Source organism: Embiotoca jacksoni, unplaced genomic scaffold (assembly GCF_022577435.1).
Source record: "Embiotoca jacksoni isolate LCO1_2020_lvr unplaced genomic scaffold, fEmbJac1.0.p SCAF_20, whole genome shotgun sequence".
Lineage (NCBI taxonomy): Eukaryota > Metazoa > Chordata > Actinopteri > Embiotocidae > Embiotoca > Embiotoca jacksoni.
In genome coordinates, this window is record NW_027185341.1 from 9,256,837 (window position 1) to 9,277,281 (window position 20,445).

At 44.1% G+C, this 20,445-nt stretch overlaps 1 protein-coding gene across 1 annotated transcript in view; it reads left to right on the forward strand.

Annotated features, from left to right (window-relative positions):
• Positions 1-19,591, forward strand: part of pkd1b (polycystic kidney disease 1b) — a 32,636-nt gene extending 13,045 nt beyond the window's left edge. Inside the window, exons 17-40 of the mRNA XM_069156149.1 lie at positions 131-268; positions 1,112-1,256; positions 1,892-2,599; positions 3,845-3,998; positions 4,181-4,346; positions 5,156-5,351; positions 5,466-5,633; positions 7,007-7,147; positions 8,076-8,286; positions 8,399-8,522; positions 9,217-9,360; positions 9,506-9,896; positions 10,061-10,160; positions 10,245-10,459; positions 11,785-11,987; positions 12,080-12,277; positions 12,367-12,521; positions 14,448-14,651; positions 14,959-15,133; positions 15,222-15,429; positions 17,175-17,309; positions 17,404-17,590; positions 17,860-17,971; positions 18,065-19,591. Of these exons, the coding sequence (XP_069012250.1) occupies positions 131-268; positions 1,112-1,256; positions 1,892-2,599; positions 3,845-3,998; positions 4,181-4,346; positions 5,156-5,351; positions 5,466-5,633; positions 7,007-7,147; positions 8,076-8,286; positions 8,399-8,522; positions 9,217-9,360; positions 9,506-9,896; positions 10,061-10,160; positions 10,245-10,459; positions 11,785-11,987; positions 12,080-12,277; positions 12,367-12,521; positions 14,448-14,651; positions 14,959-15,133; positions 15,222-15,429; positions 17,175-17,309; positions 17,404-17,590; positions 17,860-17,971; positions 18,065-18,958 (5,472 nt within the window). The 3' untranslated portion in view covers positions 18,959-19,591. The remainder of the gene's footprint in view (positions 1-130; positions 269-1,111; positions 1,257-1,891; positions 2,600-3,844; positions 3,999-4,180; positions 4,347-5,155; positions 5,352-5,465; positions 5,634-7,006; positions 7,148-8,075; positions 8,287-8,398; positions 8,523-9,216; positions 9,361-9,505; positions 9,897-10,060; positions 10,161-10,244; positions 10,460-11,784; positions 11,988-12,079; positions 12,278-12,366; positions 12,522-14,447; positions 14,652-14,958; positions 15,134-15,221; positions 15,430-17,174; positions 17,310-17,403; positions 17,591-17,859; positions 17,972-18,064) is intronic.
• Positions 19,592-20,445: the final 854 nt, after the last annotated feature.

Sequence of the window (20,445 nt, forward strand, 5' to 3'; positions counted from 1 at the left end):
CAGTGTTGTATTTTCATATTCCAGTGCATGAAATGATAACGATCTCACTGATGTCTTCCACAAGACAACTGAAGATTATGATGGACGCCTGCTCAAAATATTGCATGATGAGTTTCCCCTTTGCCAACAGATGGAGTTTGGACGGACTGCCGAGGAACTCCTGGACAGGAGGGAGATCCGTGAAAACGTGACCCGAGCTCTGGCCTCTCTCCCCGTGTCCTCCCTGCTGAATGTTGATCAGATCAGCTCAGCACTGTCCCAGTCCACCGTGAGAAAGCACAACTCCATTTTTCTCTTCTTGATTCCCATCGATATAATCAATAGCTGTCTGTTAAATATTTAGCTCCAGCCAGCAGCATTTTACCTGCATTTAGCCCAAAGACTGGGAGTGGAGGGAAACACCTCGCCGGGCAACATCAACCAGCAACAAATGTCAAATAAAACCCGCCTGATTGTGTTCCTGACCTGATGCGCCTCCTCCGGTCTTGGACAGTGAAACTGCCCCTTTTGAAATGTGAAAGTGACACAAAACATTTCGCACGGCTCATTGCTTAATTGCTGTAGGCTTTCTGAAGCATTTCCAGGGTCTTTGTTGAGTGTGGCCATAGACTGTATATAAAACTCGACCTGGCTTTCCGGTCTGAAAAATGAGGCCAATGTAAAAGTGCCGTAAACTGCAAAAACACTTGGGCTCAACTTCTCTCATGAAATACAAAGTCAATAAACAGTTTACACTTTTATGATCGCTAATTTCACTCCTTCTTGGTAGTTTTCTAGTGGTGCATTTGAAAATAATCCTTTCATTTATTAGAAAATAAGCTTCAAAAAGCAAAAAGCTGTTTGATTGACAGACCTGTGGTGCAGTCAGGTTTTCGCTACTAGCGGGCGGGACATCATACTGTTGTCGAGTTTCCAATCAGATTGAGTCAGATCCACCGTTGATTGCAGCTTCTCCCTCCTCCGTGCACATCACTGTGCTGCACTCCATTCACATATAATAGAAGCTGCATCTGAACTCTTTAGTCGACCCTTGTATAAGAAATCCCACGATACCATGCAAATACAGACATGAGGCGACGTGTCGTGTCGTGTGTTTCCTTTTGTATTCCAGGCTGTTCCCAGTGAGCTGCTGTGTGAGAGCTGTCAGGAGAAAGTTCTGGAAGCTGTGGGGAAGATGATCCGTGTGGTGGAGGAACAGACGAGTCCTGTTGTTTTGCCAGCCGTCGACACAGGAAGAAACATCCTTAATGTAATAGGTACCGACCATCCAACATTTCCTGCATGCAACGATCATGTAATGATGTAAAATCGTAAATAATAGAATAAAAGTGGACGTAGCTCTCGGCTCTGAAAAATTAGGCCAATGCAGAAGTGCCTTAAACTCCAATACCACTGAGTGCCAGTAGAGGTTGGCTCCAAAAAGCACCGGTTTCCATGGACTCCCATTCAACTTCTGTCATGAAATTCTCTGTCAATAAAATGTTTCCACAAGTTTTTTTGGATGTCTTTTGCTAAATTCACTCTTCCAAATTAGTGTTCTGGCCGTCCATCTGAAAATAATCCCGTCATTAACAATAAAATAAGCTTCAAAAAGCTTTGTTTTTGGGTGCATGTCTGTTTGATTGACAGGCCTGTGCTGCAGTCAGGCTACAGCTATCAGTGGGCGGGACATAGAATTGACGGGGTTCCAATGAGATCAGGTCAGATCCCCCGCTCGCTCCCCCCTCCAGCTGGCCCAAATATGGTTACTACTGGCTCCAAACCGATTGGGACTAGCAAGATGGCGACGTCCAAAATCCGATCTCGTGGCTTCATAACGGCCGTTCACAAACCGATGGTTGACGTCACTGTTGGTTGGTTGAAATTCACCAAACATTCTCTGTGTTTGCAGGTAGCACCCTGGCTGCAGCGTCTGAGTCCGTCAGTGCTTCCAGTTCTGACCCGGCCTACTCAGGCAGTCTGAAGGCAGCTTCAGTAATCGCCTTGTCAGCGCTGGGCCATGCCGGAGCCCTGATGCGCACTCTGATGCATTCACATGTTCCCGGCGAGGAGCCCTTTTCTCTCTCCACCAACTACATCAACACGGTTGGTTTTCAAGGAGACCCTTCTGACCTCCTCTGCGCTCACCAGTCAAACCGGTCCACCCAGAACCGGATCGCCCCCTCTCAGTTATCACCTCACCCATGCCAGTTTCACATCCCCGCCTCTCTTACTGCTCACCTGAAGAGTCAGCGGTCCGAGGTGGTGCAGGTGTTGTTTGGTCTGGATGGAGCACTAGACTCCAACCCTTTGCTGACTGCTGCCGACCCCCCGATCTCCACCTCTCTGGTTGCCATGGAGCTCACCACTCCTCAGGGTCAGCCCATACACATCCAGGATTTAGACCCTGAACGAGCCATCCGGGTCACCCTGCCCAACAAGCTCCCTGTAGAACAAAGTGACGGGGGCGGAGCTGGGAGAGGAGGCGGAGCCGGGAACGGGACGTGTCTGACTGTAGCGCTCCCCATTGAAGGACGGTTGAACTTCACAGTGAAAGCTGTGGATGACCTGGATGAAAATGCAGGTTTATACGTCTCCTTCAACTTCAGCCTGACTTCAGGTATAGTATTTTTTTTTTCTTTCTCTAAATCTATCCTGTTACCTGTCCCCTCATCTTCAGCATTCATTATTTCTTACATTTAATTTCTCTTTTTTTATACACTTACCACAGCTCGACATTTTTAGCACAAAAAAAACTGACAACCTTGTTTGTTTGTTTTTTGCAGTCACCCAGTAAGAAATGTTCAAATTGTACATACAGGGGTTTAATAGTGCAGTAACCAAAATTTTCATAGCAGCATGTGGAGAAAAGTGTCACTCGTAGAGCTCTAGAGTCCTTTAGTCAGCTCATTGCTTTTTTCTTTTATAGCCTGCAACGTGACGACACCCTACAATTCATTCATTCGTTCATCAGGAGGCCAAAACATAACTGATAGGCAATGTCAAACTCAAAAGTGCTGCTTTAAATATCATAAATACGTTGATATATATTTTAAAACCACACACAACCAATTTTGTCAAATTTTGATGTCATTCTTAGAATACATTTTATCATATTTTCCTTTAAACCTGTAGTGACCAATTTTAGGAACTTGGGGGAGCAAAGCCAAAACTCGTTAGTAAACAGTCCTGATTTACATCACGATAGAGCAACATTATCATTCATTTGGAGCCTTACACTCTTAACCTGGAGAATGCAAATTCAATAATGCTCGTTGGCGCATAATGTTCCACTGTCCTCACCAGCTGGTTGCTAACCTGTTGTTTGGCGCTGTACAGTTGGTACACAGTGAGGTTTTAGAGCTTTTTCAATGTAAACAAGTTCCACCAGTGGCCAAAAAAGACATGATGAGAGCTTTGAGAGTGAACCGGTAGAGTTGGGGGCCGGACAGCGAAACAACAAGCTGAAAGTCGCTAAAAAGCTTCGTTAAGCCAAATGTTGATAATTCTGAGTAGAAGAGAATTGTGTTTTATTTTATACTTTCTTAGAGTTTTTCTTTGTAAAAATTGGTAAATCAGTTGGACTTGACAACCACAGCAGGCAGCAAAAGTCAGAAATTTTCAGTTACAGAGTGACTGACATGTTATTCATAACGAATGACAGCCTCACCTCTGAGCTTTTGTCACATAGAATTAAAAAGAAAGCATTTTAAAAAATGAGTAGAGGGCTGCCCTATATCAATTAAATCTTAAACATGGTAAGGATTGTCAGACTTATTAACCTCACTGTATATCCGTAAGTTTCTGTATGAATTATGTATTTTTATAAAAAGGCTGTTTTTCAAACTGCATTATACATCTCCAGGAGCTACTCCAGTGAGCCTGGGACATGTCAAGACAGAAGTGAGCTCCACAGTGCCGTGGACTAATGCATCCCAGCATTCCCTGGTGAGAGAGTGGGTGCTCGCTCTCTCCGCTCTGGCCACCTCTTCAGAGGAAACCATCTTTCTGTCTCCACTGTGAGTCACAGCTCTTCTCTGCAGCTCCATGCTCTGATTGCTCTGATGAATAACGATGGGCTTTCACGTGAATGCATTTCCCTCCGCCGCAGTTTGAATGGGACAGACAGGCCTCTCTCTGTCAACCTGACCTCCTCTCTGCTCGACGGCGGTCCGGTCCACGTGTCGGTGTGTGTGTTCAGCTCTCTGTGCCAGTACTACAGCGTGGAGGAGAGGCGCTGGAGCAGCGAAGGTCTTCAGCCACTGGAGGGCAGCACACTCCGCGCGGCGCACTGCCTCACCCGGCACCTCACCATGTTCGGGGCCAGTTTGTTCGTTCATCCCGGGGCCGTCGTGCTGCTGCCACCGGTATGTCACGACACAAAGAATCGCAAGTATTTTAGTAACATCGATACAATACACATAAAACATGGCAACACTTCACTTAAAGGTGAATGAAACATCAAGGATTCATGTATTCCTTCATGCATTAATAACGCATGAAATCATCAGGAAGTTCAAAGTCTTTCATTCGTGATCTAATGCATGAACAACACATTAATGAACTATTAACTAAAGGGATTAATGCCTCAATGATTACTACTTATTAAGCATGATCATGATCAATTGTTTGCAAAAAAATGTGGACCACTGAACCAAACTCTGCAGCACATCATGACATCATCACTCACTAATAAGCATTAGTTACTCGTGAGTTGATCATATTTGTGGCCCTTAACGTGATGTGGTGAACATTTGATCTGTACTAGAAGATAGAATGTGCAAGAACAATTAATATGAGAACAAATGTTTATACATTATTTTGATGTCTGAGTTTTTGTGTTCATGTCTTATTCATAGTAACCTGCAGTTTAATGGACCGACCCAAAAATTGGCCCAAAGTTTCTTGCAAAGAATTCATCATGATAATGCTTAATAAGTCATAATCATTGATCACCTTAGTGAATGCTTTAATTCATGTTTTGTTCATGCATGGGTTTATGAATGAAAGAGTTTGAACTCATATTACTTCTTGATGCCTCATGAGGTATTAATGCATGAAGTAATGCATGAATTCATGATAATTCATGTACCGTTACCATAAAGTGTTACAGAACATATATTTGACAATCATGGTGTTCCTCTGTGCATGACATTACTGTACTGTATGTCTGCAGTCTGGAGGACCCGTGCGGAACATGGTGGTGGGAATCGTGTGTGCTGTCCTGGTTCTGCTTCACCTGCTGGTTGGGCTCATCGCCCACAAACTGGACCACTTGGACAGCCTGAGACTGAGCCAGGTCCCGCTGTGCGGCCGAGCGGCGCTGTACCACTACAGAGTGCTGGTGAAGACTGGGTGGAGGCCCGGGGCAGGTCAGCCGAGGACATGTTAGAGAATGAAAACTGAAAGCAAAAATACAACGATTCATTTTTTAATTTATGAAACCTGTGATTACACATGATTAATACTGCGGCATCACCCACCAGGCACCACAGCACATGTTGGCATCAGCCTGTACGGTGTGAACAAGAGCGGCTCTCGCCATCTGCAGAGGGACGCAGCCTTTCAGCGCGGCAGCCTGGACCAGTTTCACCTGGAGACCGACGACAACCTGGGAGAAGTTTGGAAAATACGCATCTGGCATGACAACACAGGTATCGGCAGAAAAATATTAGTGGAATTATCTTAATTTTATCTCCACTTACAGGATCAAATTCACATAAAATCAAATCATTTAAAAAAAAAAATACACGTTTGTTTTAGACACAGTGAAATTATTTCAGATAATTTGCTTAATTTTCTAAGTAAGAATAATATTTTAAAAGACAGAACCAATCCAGGCAAATAACACCTGGAATGAACATGTCTGCACCAGATTTCTGTGTGTGTGTGTGTGTGTGTGTGTGTGTGTGTGTGTGGGAGGTGTGTGTGTGTGTGTGTGTGTGTGTGTGGGTGTGGGTGTGTGTGTGGGAGGTGGGTGTGTGTGTGTGTGTGTGGGTGTGGGTGTGGGTGTGTGTGTGGGAGGTGGGTGTGGGTGGGTGTGGGTGTGTGTGTGTGGGAGGTGTGTGTGTGTGTGTGTGTGTGGGTGTGGGTGTGGGTGTGTGTGTGGGAGGTGTGTGTGTGTGTGTGTGTGTGTGTGTGTGTGTGTGGGAGGTGTGTGTGTGTGTGTGTGTGTGGGTGTGGGTGTGTGTGTGGGAGGTGGGTGTGGGTGGGTGTGGGTGTGTGTGTGTGTGGGTCATCCACAGCCATGTCAGTGAGCTACATATTAAACTCACCTTCTCACTTGATCAATGGTGGAATGTAACTGAATACATTTAATCAAATACTGTTCTTAAGTACAAGTATAATTCTGAGGTACTTGTAGTTTAATTGAGTATTTCCATTTGATGCTACTTCATACTTTCAACTCCACTTCAGTTATCTGGCAGTTTTTCAGATGAAGAACAGTGGATAATATAACAAGTTCTAAAAGTACAAGAAATTCTTCGGGTGTTTGACAACCTGTTTGTCTTTTTGAGGTCTCACAAACAGCAGTGTGTAGTCGGAGTCAGAGTTGTTAACACATCCAACAAATGATGAGATTTTTCCCTCTAAACTTCTCCCATGGTTTCATTTCAATAAATGTTCCAATGATCCAAAATTAAAAGATGAGAGAAAAAGTCCAAAAACTGGAATTAGAACTCGGTTTCTTCTTCCTTTCTCAGCGTCTGCTGTCCCTGGATATAAAATTGCATATAAAGCAGCTCCACCCGCAGCAGCTACAACAGTAACATGCTGCTGACACACTGATGCTTCACTATTAATCATCTGATAATGTTATATATGATAATATATCAGTCAGAGGGACCAAATCAGAACTTAACTCCATTTCACTGCTAATACTTCACTTTTCCTGCAGGACTTTTACTTGAATTGGAGTATTTTTACACGGTTGTACTTTTACTTAAGTATCTAAATATTTCTTCCACTTGATACTATGCGCCGTCTGAATATGAAAATGGCTGCATGTCCTGCATGTTAAACCCAGGTTTGTCGCCGTCGTGGTACGTTCAGCACGTGGTGGTGTGGGACCCTCAGACAGACCACATGTTCTTCTTCCTGCTGGAGGACTGGCTCTCCGTGGAGAACCAGAGGAACGGCACGGTGGAGAAGGAAGTTCTGGCCTCGTGTAAGCATAAACACATCACTTTCAGTTCCCACGCTGCAAGAGAATCGTATCATTCGATTGGCTATTTCAGAAGAACAGTTAGTGATTACAAATGAGAAATAAACACATGTAGCTCTCCATTTTGGCTCTTTAGAGTGGTGGTTCTCAAACGTTCTTGTGTCATCGCGGGTCATTTGGAGGAGAGAAAAATGTCATGCCCTCCTCACCCCGACAAAACGGTCACAAAAAAGTTTTACTTTTACTGAAATCACATCAAGATCATAATCTCTCCTTTCACCTTGCTCTCAGTAATTTATGCTGTGCCGATGTGTAAAAAGCAACTTTCACTTCATCGAAACACTTCTTGTGTTTCACTAAACTGCTCCATCAGTCCATTTTTCAAAGAAAGAGAAAAATAAAATAAAATGTGCAATCACTTTGCGACAACAATAACAATAAAGCTCACAAATTTTCTCTGCAGGTCTGCGTGATTATTCAAAAATACGGAAAAATAAAATGTGCATTCGCTTTGCTAGAACAGTAACGAAAACAATCTGTGCAAAAGAGAACAAATGCAGGTATTTCGCAAGAAAGATGCACAAGTCAATTTGAGTCTTATAACTGCTGCAATGAGCCTTGATTGCGCTGCACATCTGTTCTCAAGTGAACAGCCACATTTTCTTGGCTTGTTATTTGGCTAATTACTGTCACACTGTCTTGTTTGTCTCAAATATTTCTCCATTCTGAACACCTCGTAGTTTGAGCACCATTGCAAACATGAAAACGCTGTTTGCTTATGTGCCGCCATGCTGGAGAGTGAGGAGACTTGATGATGTATCAAATAGAAACGTCACTTTCCCAGTACAGACTGTCATGTGCATCTTCTTTATGTCATTAAAAATCCCTGTGTTACATTTTCTCGGACATCTTTCAACCCTTCGATATGCAGGTCCGGAGGAGCTGACTCAGTTTAGACGGGTGCTCACGTCCCAGCTGGTGTTTGGGATGGTGGAGCGCCACCTGTGGCTGTCGCTATGGGAACGTCCCACTCACAGCTCCTTCTCCAGGGGTCAGAGGGTCACCTGCAGCGCCCTCCTGCTGCACCTGTACCTGGCGCTGGGGGCTCTGTGGTACGGAGCTGTTGGCACCGAGGGGCTCAGGTGAGGCGGCTCACAGACGCGAATAAAAAAGTGCTATTCATTTTCTTAGTCAGCGTATGACCGATTTTACAGATCTACAGGATGAAACAGATTTGTGTCCCTTTTACACAAGTGGGCCCGTGTCAGCCCGCCTGCTGCCTAACGTGGAGACGGTTGCCGTGGGGATGACTGTTGCCGCGCTGGTGTTTCCTCTTCAGTGTTTCCTCTGCTTTCTGTTGAGAAAAGCTCACAGTCAGGTAACTCCACACGGCTTCAACCCGTTTCACCTTTATTATATATTTTACTGTTCACGTGTCCCGGACCAGTTTGAAATGACTTAATAAGAAGGATTACAGTGTAAAATTTGCAGCTTGTGCTTTGTTCTTCGTCGTGTCTTCAGTGTGTTGCTGATTAGAGGTCTTTAAAGGGTCGTGTTGGTCAAGCTTTGATTGTGAAACACTCTTATATTCGGATGGAAACGACACAGGAGAGGGTTCATGGGCACCTCATATTTATCACGTGATATGGACAATTAATTAAAGAACTAAAATTAAATTATAAGTTAAGTACAATACAAAGAAGAATATACCTGTGAAGGACTTTTCATTCACCATTTAAACTCCTTGTCTCATCTATCCGGTCTCTCATGATGTCACTATGTCCTCCTGAACTCTGTGTTGCCATAAGACACGTTGTGTTACGGCTACAGATGTACGCCATCTGTTGTTTTAAGGCTTCAAGTTTGAAGAATGAGGCTGGTGCCTCTCAAAATCTTGAACAGTCTCTTCCTCTCAATTGTTAAATTGTAATGAGGCTCATACTGTAGTCGTGGCATAAAACTAACAGAAAAAGACGATAAAATCACAATTTGTTTATTTGATAATTAACTCTAAGTGTCCTCACACATGTTCAGGCTGCAGGCGTATGTGTTTATGTGTGTCTGTAACCTAGGTAACCGTGGACATGTCAGTCCCTCCCTCTCCTGTTTGTCACTCTGTGGAGATGGACGTCTACCTCGGCCAATCGGAGCTCTCTGGCCCTTCCTTCCTGTCTCTGCCAGATTCCTCGGGCCGAGCCGGGGACAGCCCTTCATCTGTAAGTACACAGACACACACACACACACACACACACACACACACACACACACACACACTCGCACTCGCACTCATACTTGTTGTTCTGCTGCTGTCTCATGTCTTTGAATCATATTCTCAGTAAGTGTTCCTGTGATTGTTCCTAGTTCCCTGAGAGCAAGGCTTTGGGCTCCAGCATCCTCGACTTCTGGGCTGCCTCTGGCTTGGCGCCTCAGACGGACGGAGAGGAAGACGTAGCAGCGTGGCCGTCGTGCGACAGCCTCCTCAATCTGCCGGCGGGTTCACTCCCCACCGAGATAACCTTAGCGCCCGACCTCTGCAAGGCTTCACCCACGCACGGTCCTACACGCCAGCTGAGGCGGAGAAAGGCCTTGATGCAGCTCCGCCTGGCCTCACCTGTGTCCCCTGTCTCTCCCGCTGCTCTTCTGTCTTCCCCTTCAGAGGACATTTCCAGGTTTCACGACTCTCCTGCTGAACCGGGCCAGAAGTCTCTCAAAGCTCACAACTACAATCTGACAACACTTCTGACTCTGTCCGGTGAGAAATTCTAATTCCCTGAAGGGAAATCAGGGTTGATTACTCATGAGAAATCTCCTGTACCCAGCAGTTAACGGGTGTGCTTCCATGCTGAAGTTAGTCAGTCAAAAATCTTCCAAATGTGGTCTGATTGTTGATTTTTTTTTTTTTGTGCTTGGTGCCAGAGGAGGACCTGCTAATGTGTATAGCAGCAGCAGATGCAACCACCAGCAACTCAGACAGCGGCCGGGACTCCCCGAGAACCACGTCCTCCTTCTCAACCACGTAAGGAGCGCCTCGCCCGCTCCTTCTCGCTGCTCTGTGTTCCCGAGGACATTTTATAAAGCTGTGATTTTGGTCCTTTTTTAGGCCGAGCACCTCCTGCAGCAGCTGGTCCGAGCGGAGTGAAGAGAAGTCGACGTGTGGAGCGGTGATCAGCAAGCCGGACCTTCAGTCGTATGCCTCTCTGTACGATGCAGGACTCTGCAAGTGTCCCTCTTTACTTTCTGTAGACTCGGTGGCGAGCACCTTCCTGCCAAGCCCTTCTCCTGACTCCACACGCTCCTCTTCTACAACCCGCATAGGTACCAGGCCACGTTTTTCCTCGTTAGATGTACACCCAGGTTCCCCTTCATTGAATGTACATGTTTTTATTCTATTTTTATGAATTCATTAAAAAAAATTGGATGTTATTTAAAGCTATTCATTATATAATAATAATATATATATATAAGTGGATTTGTTTGTCAGGCAGAGTAAAACTGAACATATCATAACATCTACCCGAGACAACCTGCTCTCACAGTAACATTAAATCACCGTGAGCTCTGGTTCCAGAATAGCAAACAAATCTGCTCCGTCGTCCAAATGCCCAAATGGCTCGGGGCCATGATGTGGATTCATACCTGAAGCAGCTACAGGCCGGCACGGATCAGTTACAAGTTGGTCTTCTCATCTGCATTAAGAATGAAACATTGATCTGGCTTAAACGCATTATGAGCTTGTGTCAGGTTTGGCCTGAACTTCGGGGACAACAGTCAACCCAAGGTGGTTTTTCAAATGATCCCACAGTTGGTCGTGACTGGGCGAGAAGATGATGTGGCTTGTAGACAGATCTGGACCAAAGATTCTATCTTTTCAACTGTTTATCTTAAGCTTATTCAGCTGGTTTGGGTGGTGCTCAGCTATGTGAATAAATGTTCGGAAACATGAGTAACTCTCGGATACTTTCATGTTGTCAAAGTAGTTCTCGGAGACAAAAAGGTTGGAGACGCCTGATTTACTCCGTCTGTTTCAAACATTCATTCTTTTATTCAACACTTTTAGCTTTGATTTAGGCTAAATGCAAGTTTGAACTTTTTGTCCATAACAGTATTAAATGTTTATCAATTACTTTCAGCTATATATTTGAAACCTTTCTTCCTCTTTTAGCTAAACATTTTACATCACTTTATTTCTTTTTAACTAAACATTTCAATTGCTTTGTTAACTACGGTTGTATTTCAGTTATCAGGATTTAAAGGATCCTATCCATTATACATTTTTTGGAACTATCTGAATTTAACAGAGCAATTATTCATTTCTTTTAGCTAATTCTTTTTTAATTGTTACTCGCTTGTTTGTTAGCTTTACTTTCAGCTAACTGTTTGAGGTATTCATTTCTGTTTCTAACATTTCTTCTCTTCTTTCAGTAAATCTTTCAACTCCTCTCCTCGCTTGTTTCATGCATTCTCCATTGCGAACATAGTGTCGAGTGCAGCTGACTTAATGTGGATGTGGGCTACCTTTTAAAAATCAGATCTGAATTTCTGTTATCTTCAATAACCATAGTCCTGTCTTATTTATTCCCATCTGGTGTGAACAGTGTCTGAGGTATCTGTTGCTGGATCCCCCCCCCCCCGCCCTGCAGGTGTTGCTCGAGGTCGGCCCAGCCGGCTGCTCCCTCCCTGGGTGCTGTGTGTGATGTACCCGCTGGTGGCTTTGCTGCTGGGAGCCTGCCTGGCAGTGGTGGGACTCTACGGTGCTTTCTTCTCCAGAAGAGTAGTCCTCATGTGGCTGGTGTCGACTCTCTCTGCCTTTCTCACCTCTGCTCTGCTGCTGGAACCTCTCAAGGCGAGTTCAAAACATGTGGTCCAATTAACTCGCTTCTTAGATCTTTGCTGGATTAATTCCTTTGATTTGAATCCCCTCCTTCTCCTGCTCAGGTGTGTGCGCAGGCCTTGATCTACACAGCGCTGTGGAGGCCGGTGGATCCAGAGGTGGAGGAGCAGCTGGCTCGGGAGACCGCTGTGGTGAGGGCGTTTGGAGAGCAAAGTGGGAAGGTTCGAGCGCCATGTGGCTTCGGGCTGCTGCAGGCCAAAGAGGAGGCCCGCAAAGTCCGAGCTCTGCGGTCACTCGTGAGGGTGAGAATAAAACTGGGGAAAAACATTTAATGGCACCTGTCTCTTTTATTTGTATTTTTTTTTTATTTTCCTCTGCATCTTTCCTGCAGCAATGTGTGTGTCAGCTGTTGTTTCTGCTGCTGGTGCTGATGGTGAACTACCAGGACAGAGTAGAGCAGAGGCAGGGCAGGCTGCTGTACTCCGCCGTCAGACGACATCTTCACACGGCACCGTTGGGCTCTCCGAACCTCACCTCACTCAAAGAGTAAGAGCAGCTTCCTGCTGTTAACGCACTACAACATGCAACAGACACGCTCCAGCCAAGACAGTAGTAGTAGACGGTTGGGCTTTTTGGGTGTGCACATGACTTTTTTGGTCCAACATAAGCGTGCACTGTGTTTTTGTTGGTTCATTGTGGGTGCTTTAAGGGGATCTATTGGCAGAAACAAAATCAAATATTCATAATTATGTTTTCATTATTGTAAAATCACCTGAATCCACTATGTGGTGGAATAAGACGCATTTTCTAGGATGGCAGCGATCAGCTCTAGTAAGGATACAGTTTCCATTTTTAATGTGGTTTTGTTACTGTCAACCAACCAAAACTCCACTGGTGTGTCTCTTGTTCGCCAGAAGCGCAAGTGATTTTGTAAAACAGATGACGATTGTAGTTTTAAGTAAACTTAAACAAACTGGAGCAACTATTCACTCGGGACTACAGCTGTGGATTCAAATACATGTGGTGGAGTATTTAAAGCAGCGGGTGAATGTGGGATATAATTTCATCAAATTAAATGAGGATAAAACAGAAATCCTCCTAGTCAGTCCAAAACAAAAAGAGAAATCGTAGAAAAAGATCTGGGGCATCTAACTCCGTGGGTACGATCAGAGGTAACTAGTCTGGGTGTAATCTTAGACTCAGATCTAAGTTTCAAGGCCCACATTAACAAGGTGACCAAAACTTATGTTTTCCACCTGAGAAACATCGCCAAGGTGCAGCTGTTTATAAATCACAGATGCTGAAAAGTTGATTCATGCCTTCATTTCTAGCCGACTGGACTACTGTGATGCACTTTTTACTGGCCTACCAAAGAAAACAACAGAGAGACTTCAGCTCATCCAAAACTCTGCAGCTGGAGTATCAACCAGAACCAAGAGAAGAGAACATCAGTCCAGTTCTGGCTGCTCTGCACCGGCTGCCTGTAAGACACAGGATTGACTTTAAGGTCCTCCTCACATATAAAGCTCTTAATGGGCTCGGACCGAGTTACATCACTAACTCTCTGGTTAATTATGAGCCTTCAAGAACACTGAGATCATCTGCTGCTGGTTTATTGGAGGTTCTCAGCAACGGCCGAAAGAAAATTGTGGATTTAGCTTTTGTCAGCTATGCTCCAAAGCTGTGGAACAAACTAACTGTTCGATATCAGGGAAACTGCTCAGTTAATACTTTCAAAAGAAAATTCAAAACATATCTCTTTACATCAGCCTTTAACTAGCAACTCTTGAAGCTCTCTCACACCTGCATGCTCTTCAACTACTGCGCCTTTGAAATGCATATTGCTCATTTTATATTTATTTTGATAAAACTTAAAAAGACTGATATGTAAGTGAAAAGGGAACTTTAGTATGTACGAACAGGTTGGACCTGTGTGAGTTTTTAACCGAGGTTTAGCAGAAACCTGGAGGGACACTGACGAGTCTACCTTCAATAATTTACTAAGACCACAGGAGAAAAGGAGATTTCATCTCTAGTGTATTAATATTATAGACTGTGTGAAGTAAAGTTCTAGAAAAGTGCACAAGACGTACAACTGCTACAACTGCTGTTTCCACGACTTCATATCATAAATTGAATCCTAGAGAACGACCAAATCAAGTCTACTTGTATTAAATTTTATGCATTTCATCTGTTTTATCTCATTTCTTTTCTATATTTTTAAATGTTCCTTTATATCTGATTTTATGTAAAACACTGCATCTAATTCTCTTGCTGCGAAGCCCTTTGAGCTGCATTTCCTGTATGAAAGGTGCTATACAAATAAAGTGTATTACTATTATTATTATTGCTTCAAAGAAAAGCACAATACGTGTTTATGACACTGATTGAAGATGCCACTCAGCGCAAACATTTTGGACATTTCCCTGACATATACAGCCACAAACTCACGTCCACTCTTTCTCCATCCAGCTGGTCAGATGCAGAGCAGTGGATCAGCCACTCTTTGGTGCCACACCTGCACCACGACCCCATGTTGCACCTTGTCGGGCTGCCGCGGCTGCAGGGAACGCGCACGCTCGATGCCCGGGCGGCTGACCTTCTGCTGGGAGGCGACAGCGTCACGACACAGCAGCTCCTGGCTGAACTGCAGCTGGCAGACAAGAGCAAGAAGCAGTAAGTGGATTTGTCACAGCGGCATGAGTAACACCTCCATTCGTTACACGCCGAATTACTCTTTTGGAAATAGCGAGGCGTGTCACTGCATTCAAAACCTGCCAAAAAACCAAAACAATACAATTTTGTTTTCTTCTCAAAACAAATGGAGTAGAATATTTTTTCACATAGATTACTTGAAACTATTTTACATATTTTCTCTGAGACACAGAATCATCTTGTTTTTATAAATGTCTGCTTTAACTGCTTTACGAATATTAATTTTGGTTTGGTGCTTCTTCTTTTTTTCATCCCATTTTTATTTCAGGTTTAAAACTCTTTCCATAGACTTCACACACTACCACAGAGAGTCTGGTTTATTTTTATGTGTGTCTGTACAACTAGTGTGGGCTCAGACACAAGGGGTCACGCCTTTCCTCTCCATCCATCCCCTCCTCGTCCCTTCATCCTCCTCGGGACCGGACCTTCAGGTGGCACTCACGGTAACAAACCCTGTAACCCTTTCAGACGGACAATACAGTCCTTTTGGAAACAGCAGAAATAAGCACTCAATTATCTCACTCTCTTTAGGTTCTTCTTCTCGTCTGCGCTCTGCTCATCTTGTTTGGGGAGCTGTGGTCTGTAGCCACTGAGCGTGCTCAGTATCTGCATCAGTGGCATCGTTGGTTTCAGCTCCTGCTGGCCTTCTTGTCACTGGCGACGTCTGTCCTGCAGCTCTGCTTCCTGTCTCGAGCCTCCTCGTGTGTTTCCAAGGTAAAGAGTGAAATAGGAAAAAAAAGTGTTGCGTCCACTGACACTAATGCTGCGTTCCAAAAGGCGTACTTATGTACTAACTCTCACTGTTTTGAGTACAGAAGTGCGTTCACACTGTCAAGTATAGAAACATGCAGTCAACTGCAAGTACCAGGATGATGCACTCAAAACGGTCCAAAAAAAAAGGAACTGTGAAACGCTGGACACTTTCCACCCTAAACGGTCGCCATCTTGGCTCCGTAGAAGAAGGGAGCGGGACCATCGATGTAAAGAATTTTCAAATTAACGCATCTGAGGAGGCTGCAGCTGTTCCTGAACACCTCACAAAAGTTTATTTTTCACTGCTGGACAGATTAATCAGTGAGTTTATTGAGCTTGGTTCCCCACGAAAACATGTTAATTTCTGGGTCAAATAATTTAAGCTGCAGATATTTTGGCGGGTGATGTGTTCACATGATGAGGTTATTTCCTGTCAGAACAGCAGTGTGAGATTTAATAACAACACTAGTCTGTCAAAATTCCTGCACTACACAAGTAAAAAGTTCTAACATGGAAGAGCACTCTTTGTTTGTGTACTGAGGGAAGTACGAACACAGCATATAACTGCAAAAATGCCTCACTGGTGTGACGGTAATAAAACGTCTGGCTCTGATTAACCTTGAATAACCTGTTTGCACTGTTTAGCTGTGGTCCCAACCACACAGCTTCGTCGACTTCCACAGCGCCGCCCTTCTGGCACAGAGGTCCTCTCATTGTGCGGCTGTCCTGCTCACTCTGCTTGTTCTAAAGGTAAACCAGAGCTCTGGCTCATTATTATACAACAACATTGGTCCAAAGATGTGGTGCTTTCAGGCAGCTGGTGAATGGGAATGATTGGGTTTGGTGACCTCCGACTTCCTAGTTGAGAGCGTTTACGTGACCAAAACAAAGCAACAACACGGCAGACCCCAGGAAATCTGCTCTATATCTGCTGTCTGAATACAGAAAAGTGACAAAAAAAAACCTCGTCCTCCCCCGTGAAGACTGTCACATGGATGAAATGGAGTCACTATTGTTTGTGCACTAGATTTCTGCATGCCGTTTTTAGCAGATAACGTTTAAAACAGGCAGCAAACTAACAGCAACAAGGTAACGAGCGTGCTGGTGAGCTGTTTCCACTTGTCGTTGTCTGTCAATAAAGTAATTGTTATTGTTTAACGGCACAACAACCAGCAGCGACGTCACCCATTGTTTTTTGTACGGCCGTTATGCAGCCTCGAGTTCAGATTGCACCACAGGCCTGTCAATCAAACAGACACGCCCCCAAAAAGCTTTTTGAAGCTCATTTTCTCATTAATGACAAGATTATTTTGAGATGGTCCGCCGTGAAACTAATAAGAAGGAGCGACTCGATTAGAAATGTTATTGAGAATGAGAATTTTATGAGACGAGTTAAATGGGAGTTTATGGAGCCGGAGGCTTTTTGGAGAAGACCTATAGCTCCACTCTTTTAGCCACTTCTGCATCGGCCTCATTTTTCAGAGCCGGAAGTTACGTCCACTTTTATATACAGCCTATGGTTTCATCACAAACGTTGCCATGCCGAGTGACATCAGAACTTCTTCCAGGAGCTCTCGAAAACCTCAGACTTTCCTAGTGGGAAATTCCCAGTTCGACAGGTATTCAGGTGATTTCTCCCACTCAGAGGTCGAAACTTTCCCACTTCCTGGTTGCTTATGAACGCACCATCGTGCCACCTTTGTGAATGTGTTCTATTGCTGTGTGTTCCAGCTGCTGGGAACCTTAAGGTTTGTGCGGAGGTGGGTGCTGATAGGCAGAGTGCTGCAGAGAGCCCGCAGGGAGCTGTTGGCTCTGGCCATCTTCGTGCTGCTGCTGCTGCTGCTCTGCACTCACCTCGGAAACACGGTACGAGAGGCAAAGTTGAGCTAAAATCAATCTTCATGAAGACAAAAGGTACTTAACATCGTTCTGTCTTGGTTGCAGCTCTTCTCGCGGTCAGTGGAAGATTTCCTGTCGCTCCATCAGAGCGGTGTCTCCGTGCTGTCCATCCTTCGTGGCCGGATGGTGCTGCAAAGACTCAGCAGGGTCCACCCAGTCCTGGGACCTCTGTATGGGCTTCTAGTGATGGGCGGAGGTGTTTGGCTTTTGGCTAAACTCTGTGGAGCTGTTCTGATCTGTACATACAGGTACACAACATGACCTGTATAATGGTAAAACAAGTGAAGGATGTTTGACTGCCCCTCTTGCTCAATGTTACGTGCAATTAGTTTCATTCTCCTGTGACCTGTTCAGGGTAAGTGTGTCAAGCTCTGCGATGGAGGGTTTTGCTTTATGGCACGATGAATGTGTGATGATGGCTCACACTTTTCCTACAAGCAGAGTGCCATAAAGGAATTTTGCAGGTTCGTTACTGCGTCAATTGAGATTGTTTGCTAACTGTTGCTGTGTCCTAAAGGGCAGAGGAGGCTGAGTTGTTTCATCCAACTATTGAACCTCAGGACTATGAAATGGTGGAGTTCTTCATCAAGAGACTCAAGCTGTGGATGGGACTTACCAAAGCTAAACAGGTAAAGAGTGAATAAGTTATGTAGCACTTCAATAGAAGGACTGAGAAAATAAGACTCTTCATAGTTAATTCATGATGCTGATTTCCCCTCTAGTTCAGACACAGGGTGAAGTTTGAAGGCATGGACGTCCCTCCTTCCAGGTCCTCGCAGGAATCTCATCTGTCCACCCTATCTTCCACACTCCCGTCCTCCCGTTCTCCGTCTCTGTCCTCCTCGTTCTCATTCCCCTGTCCCCCGTCCTCATCTCTCTCCGTAAGGTCTGAGGACTCGTCAGTGTCCGAGTCTGGGTTCGAGGTCCAACCCTACCTGGACACCCTGGAGCCCTGCGTCGGTGCTCTGCTGTCTCAATTTGATCGGGTCAACCAGTTAACTGAGGATATTCACAACCTGGAAATCAAACTAGAGGAGGTTCAGGCCAGAAGAAGGCAGACATGGATGAATAAAAAGGAGAAAAGCGAAGGAATATTGGAAGAGTTTGGACAGGCAAAGGAAACAGATGAAGGAAGGGTAACTGGAGAAGTTGGACACACGAGGACATGTTTTCTTTACCCCAGGACACAAGTTTCCCTTCCATCTTCATTTCCTTTTACTCCCTCCACATTTCATTCTTCAGCTGCATCAATATGCATCTCTCTCCATAAACAGAGCTCCTACTCTGAATCTTTACCGCCTCAAGCATCTACCGAAACACCTTCTTCTGTGGACTCCGAGCCTGTACCTGGAATCTCTGGCTGGTTTGAAGCTTCTTCTGGCTTTGACAGGTTCCCCAGAAGAAGAGCATGGCATGCTGGGAGCTCTCATTCAGCCGATGCTGCTCAGAGAGCCTTCCAGCTTCAAAGAGTTGCTTTATATAGAATTGGAGGAGAAAATTTGGCATTTAAAAACGCCCGACCCAGAAGTGAAGACGGGGTAAGAAGGTGCGAAGGAAGTGATGGGGTACCCGTGAAAAGGAAGGCTTGGATCTCTGAAGGACCAGAGACGGAGTAATACCAATCACATTGAGTTAACAGTTTGTTAACAGGAACCTTTCAAGTAAAATTTAATGGGCACTTTGTTTTCTTTTTTTTTTAACCTCTTCTGGAGTTCTGGGGGAATTTTGCCAACTCTGGAAAAAAATAACCCCTGATGATGAAATGACAAAAGGAGATTCAAACTCACTCCTCTTACACATTAGCCAATAATTGATTCAGATGTCCAATTAAATTTGAAGTTCCTTCTTACCATCATTATAATTATTTCAAAATAAAAGTCTTGGAAGTTATGTAGGCTGTAGAAACATCCTTAGTTCCTAAGAAATGGCTGAAAGTCCTTTTTTGAACAAAGGGTTTGTTCAAGAGATTTTGTTTAACATCTTACTCTACTTTACAAAACTGCATACCTGTGAATGATAATATGATTGGAAAGAGAAGTGTAGATATTTTGCTCTACAGATGAATAGAGACTTGTGACCATTTGGTCCAGAAATTGGTGTATGTTTTATTTTTTTGAACAGTCGTTTAAGTGACCCTATAAATATTTTATCATCAGTATTTCATAATATTACCACAATAAGAGTCAATACATGATAGTAAATGGGGACACTCATCTGCTAAGGTGTCTGACTGTGGTGTTTGTTTTAAAGTAAATAGATGATATTAAACGTTAAAATCAAATACATGTGTGAGAAATGTGATTTTATAATACATGGTGGTATTGTGCAGTTCTGGTTTAATCAGTGTTTAGAACACCTTTACAATATTTGGAAAGGAAAAATGCAAAGAATCAGGTTGGAGTATATTTATATGCAAAGACAAGTTAAAATAAAATCATTAGGAGTACCACAAAGAATAACACCAGTTACCACCCTTATATTATGATTACCACCTTCATATTTGTACTGTACTGCAGTTATCTAAGCTTTTTTCCTTTAAGTTTAAGTGTGAGTTCCTTTAATCACATAACTGATACTGCCTTGAGGTGAATGCCTGCTTTGTCTGTTATCTTTCCATTATCACATCAGTTGGAACTTGAGCATGATGGTAAAATGTAAGTCTGCCTATTAACTAACCTTAAAAACATGAGTTTGATTGTTTGTTCCACGCTTGACAGCAGAGCCGAGAAAAGGAAGTGAGTATTTGTGGTGTGTGCCATTGTGGCACAGTGTCAGTGCCTCACCCAGAAAGTCAGACCAGTCTAACAAGTCCTTTTATGTGTTTTGGATTTTTCCTTCCTCCTATTTTCTCAGCTCCTCTGAAATAACTACAGACATATGACACTACATTTCCAGATTCAGGTCTCTTTACATGACAGAAACTTCTGCATATATGAGAATCTAGAGCTTTAGGAGGAAGGTTGTTGAATAAGGACCTCGTAACAGGCCACTGAACAGCTGCCACAACACCATTTAAAACGGCAATCCCAACAGAACATATGTTGTAGTTTAATGACACAGGTAACAAAAAAAAAAACTGTAGTCAATTTTTGCACGCACAGAG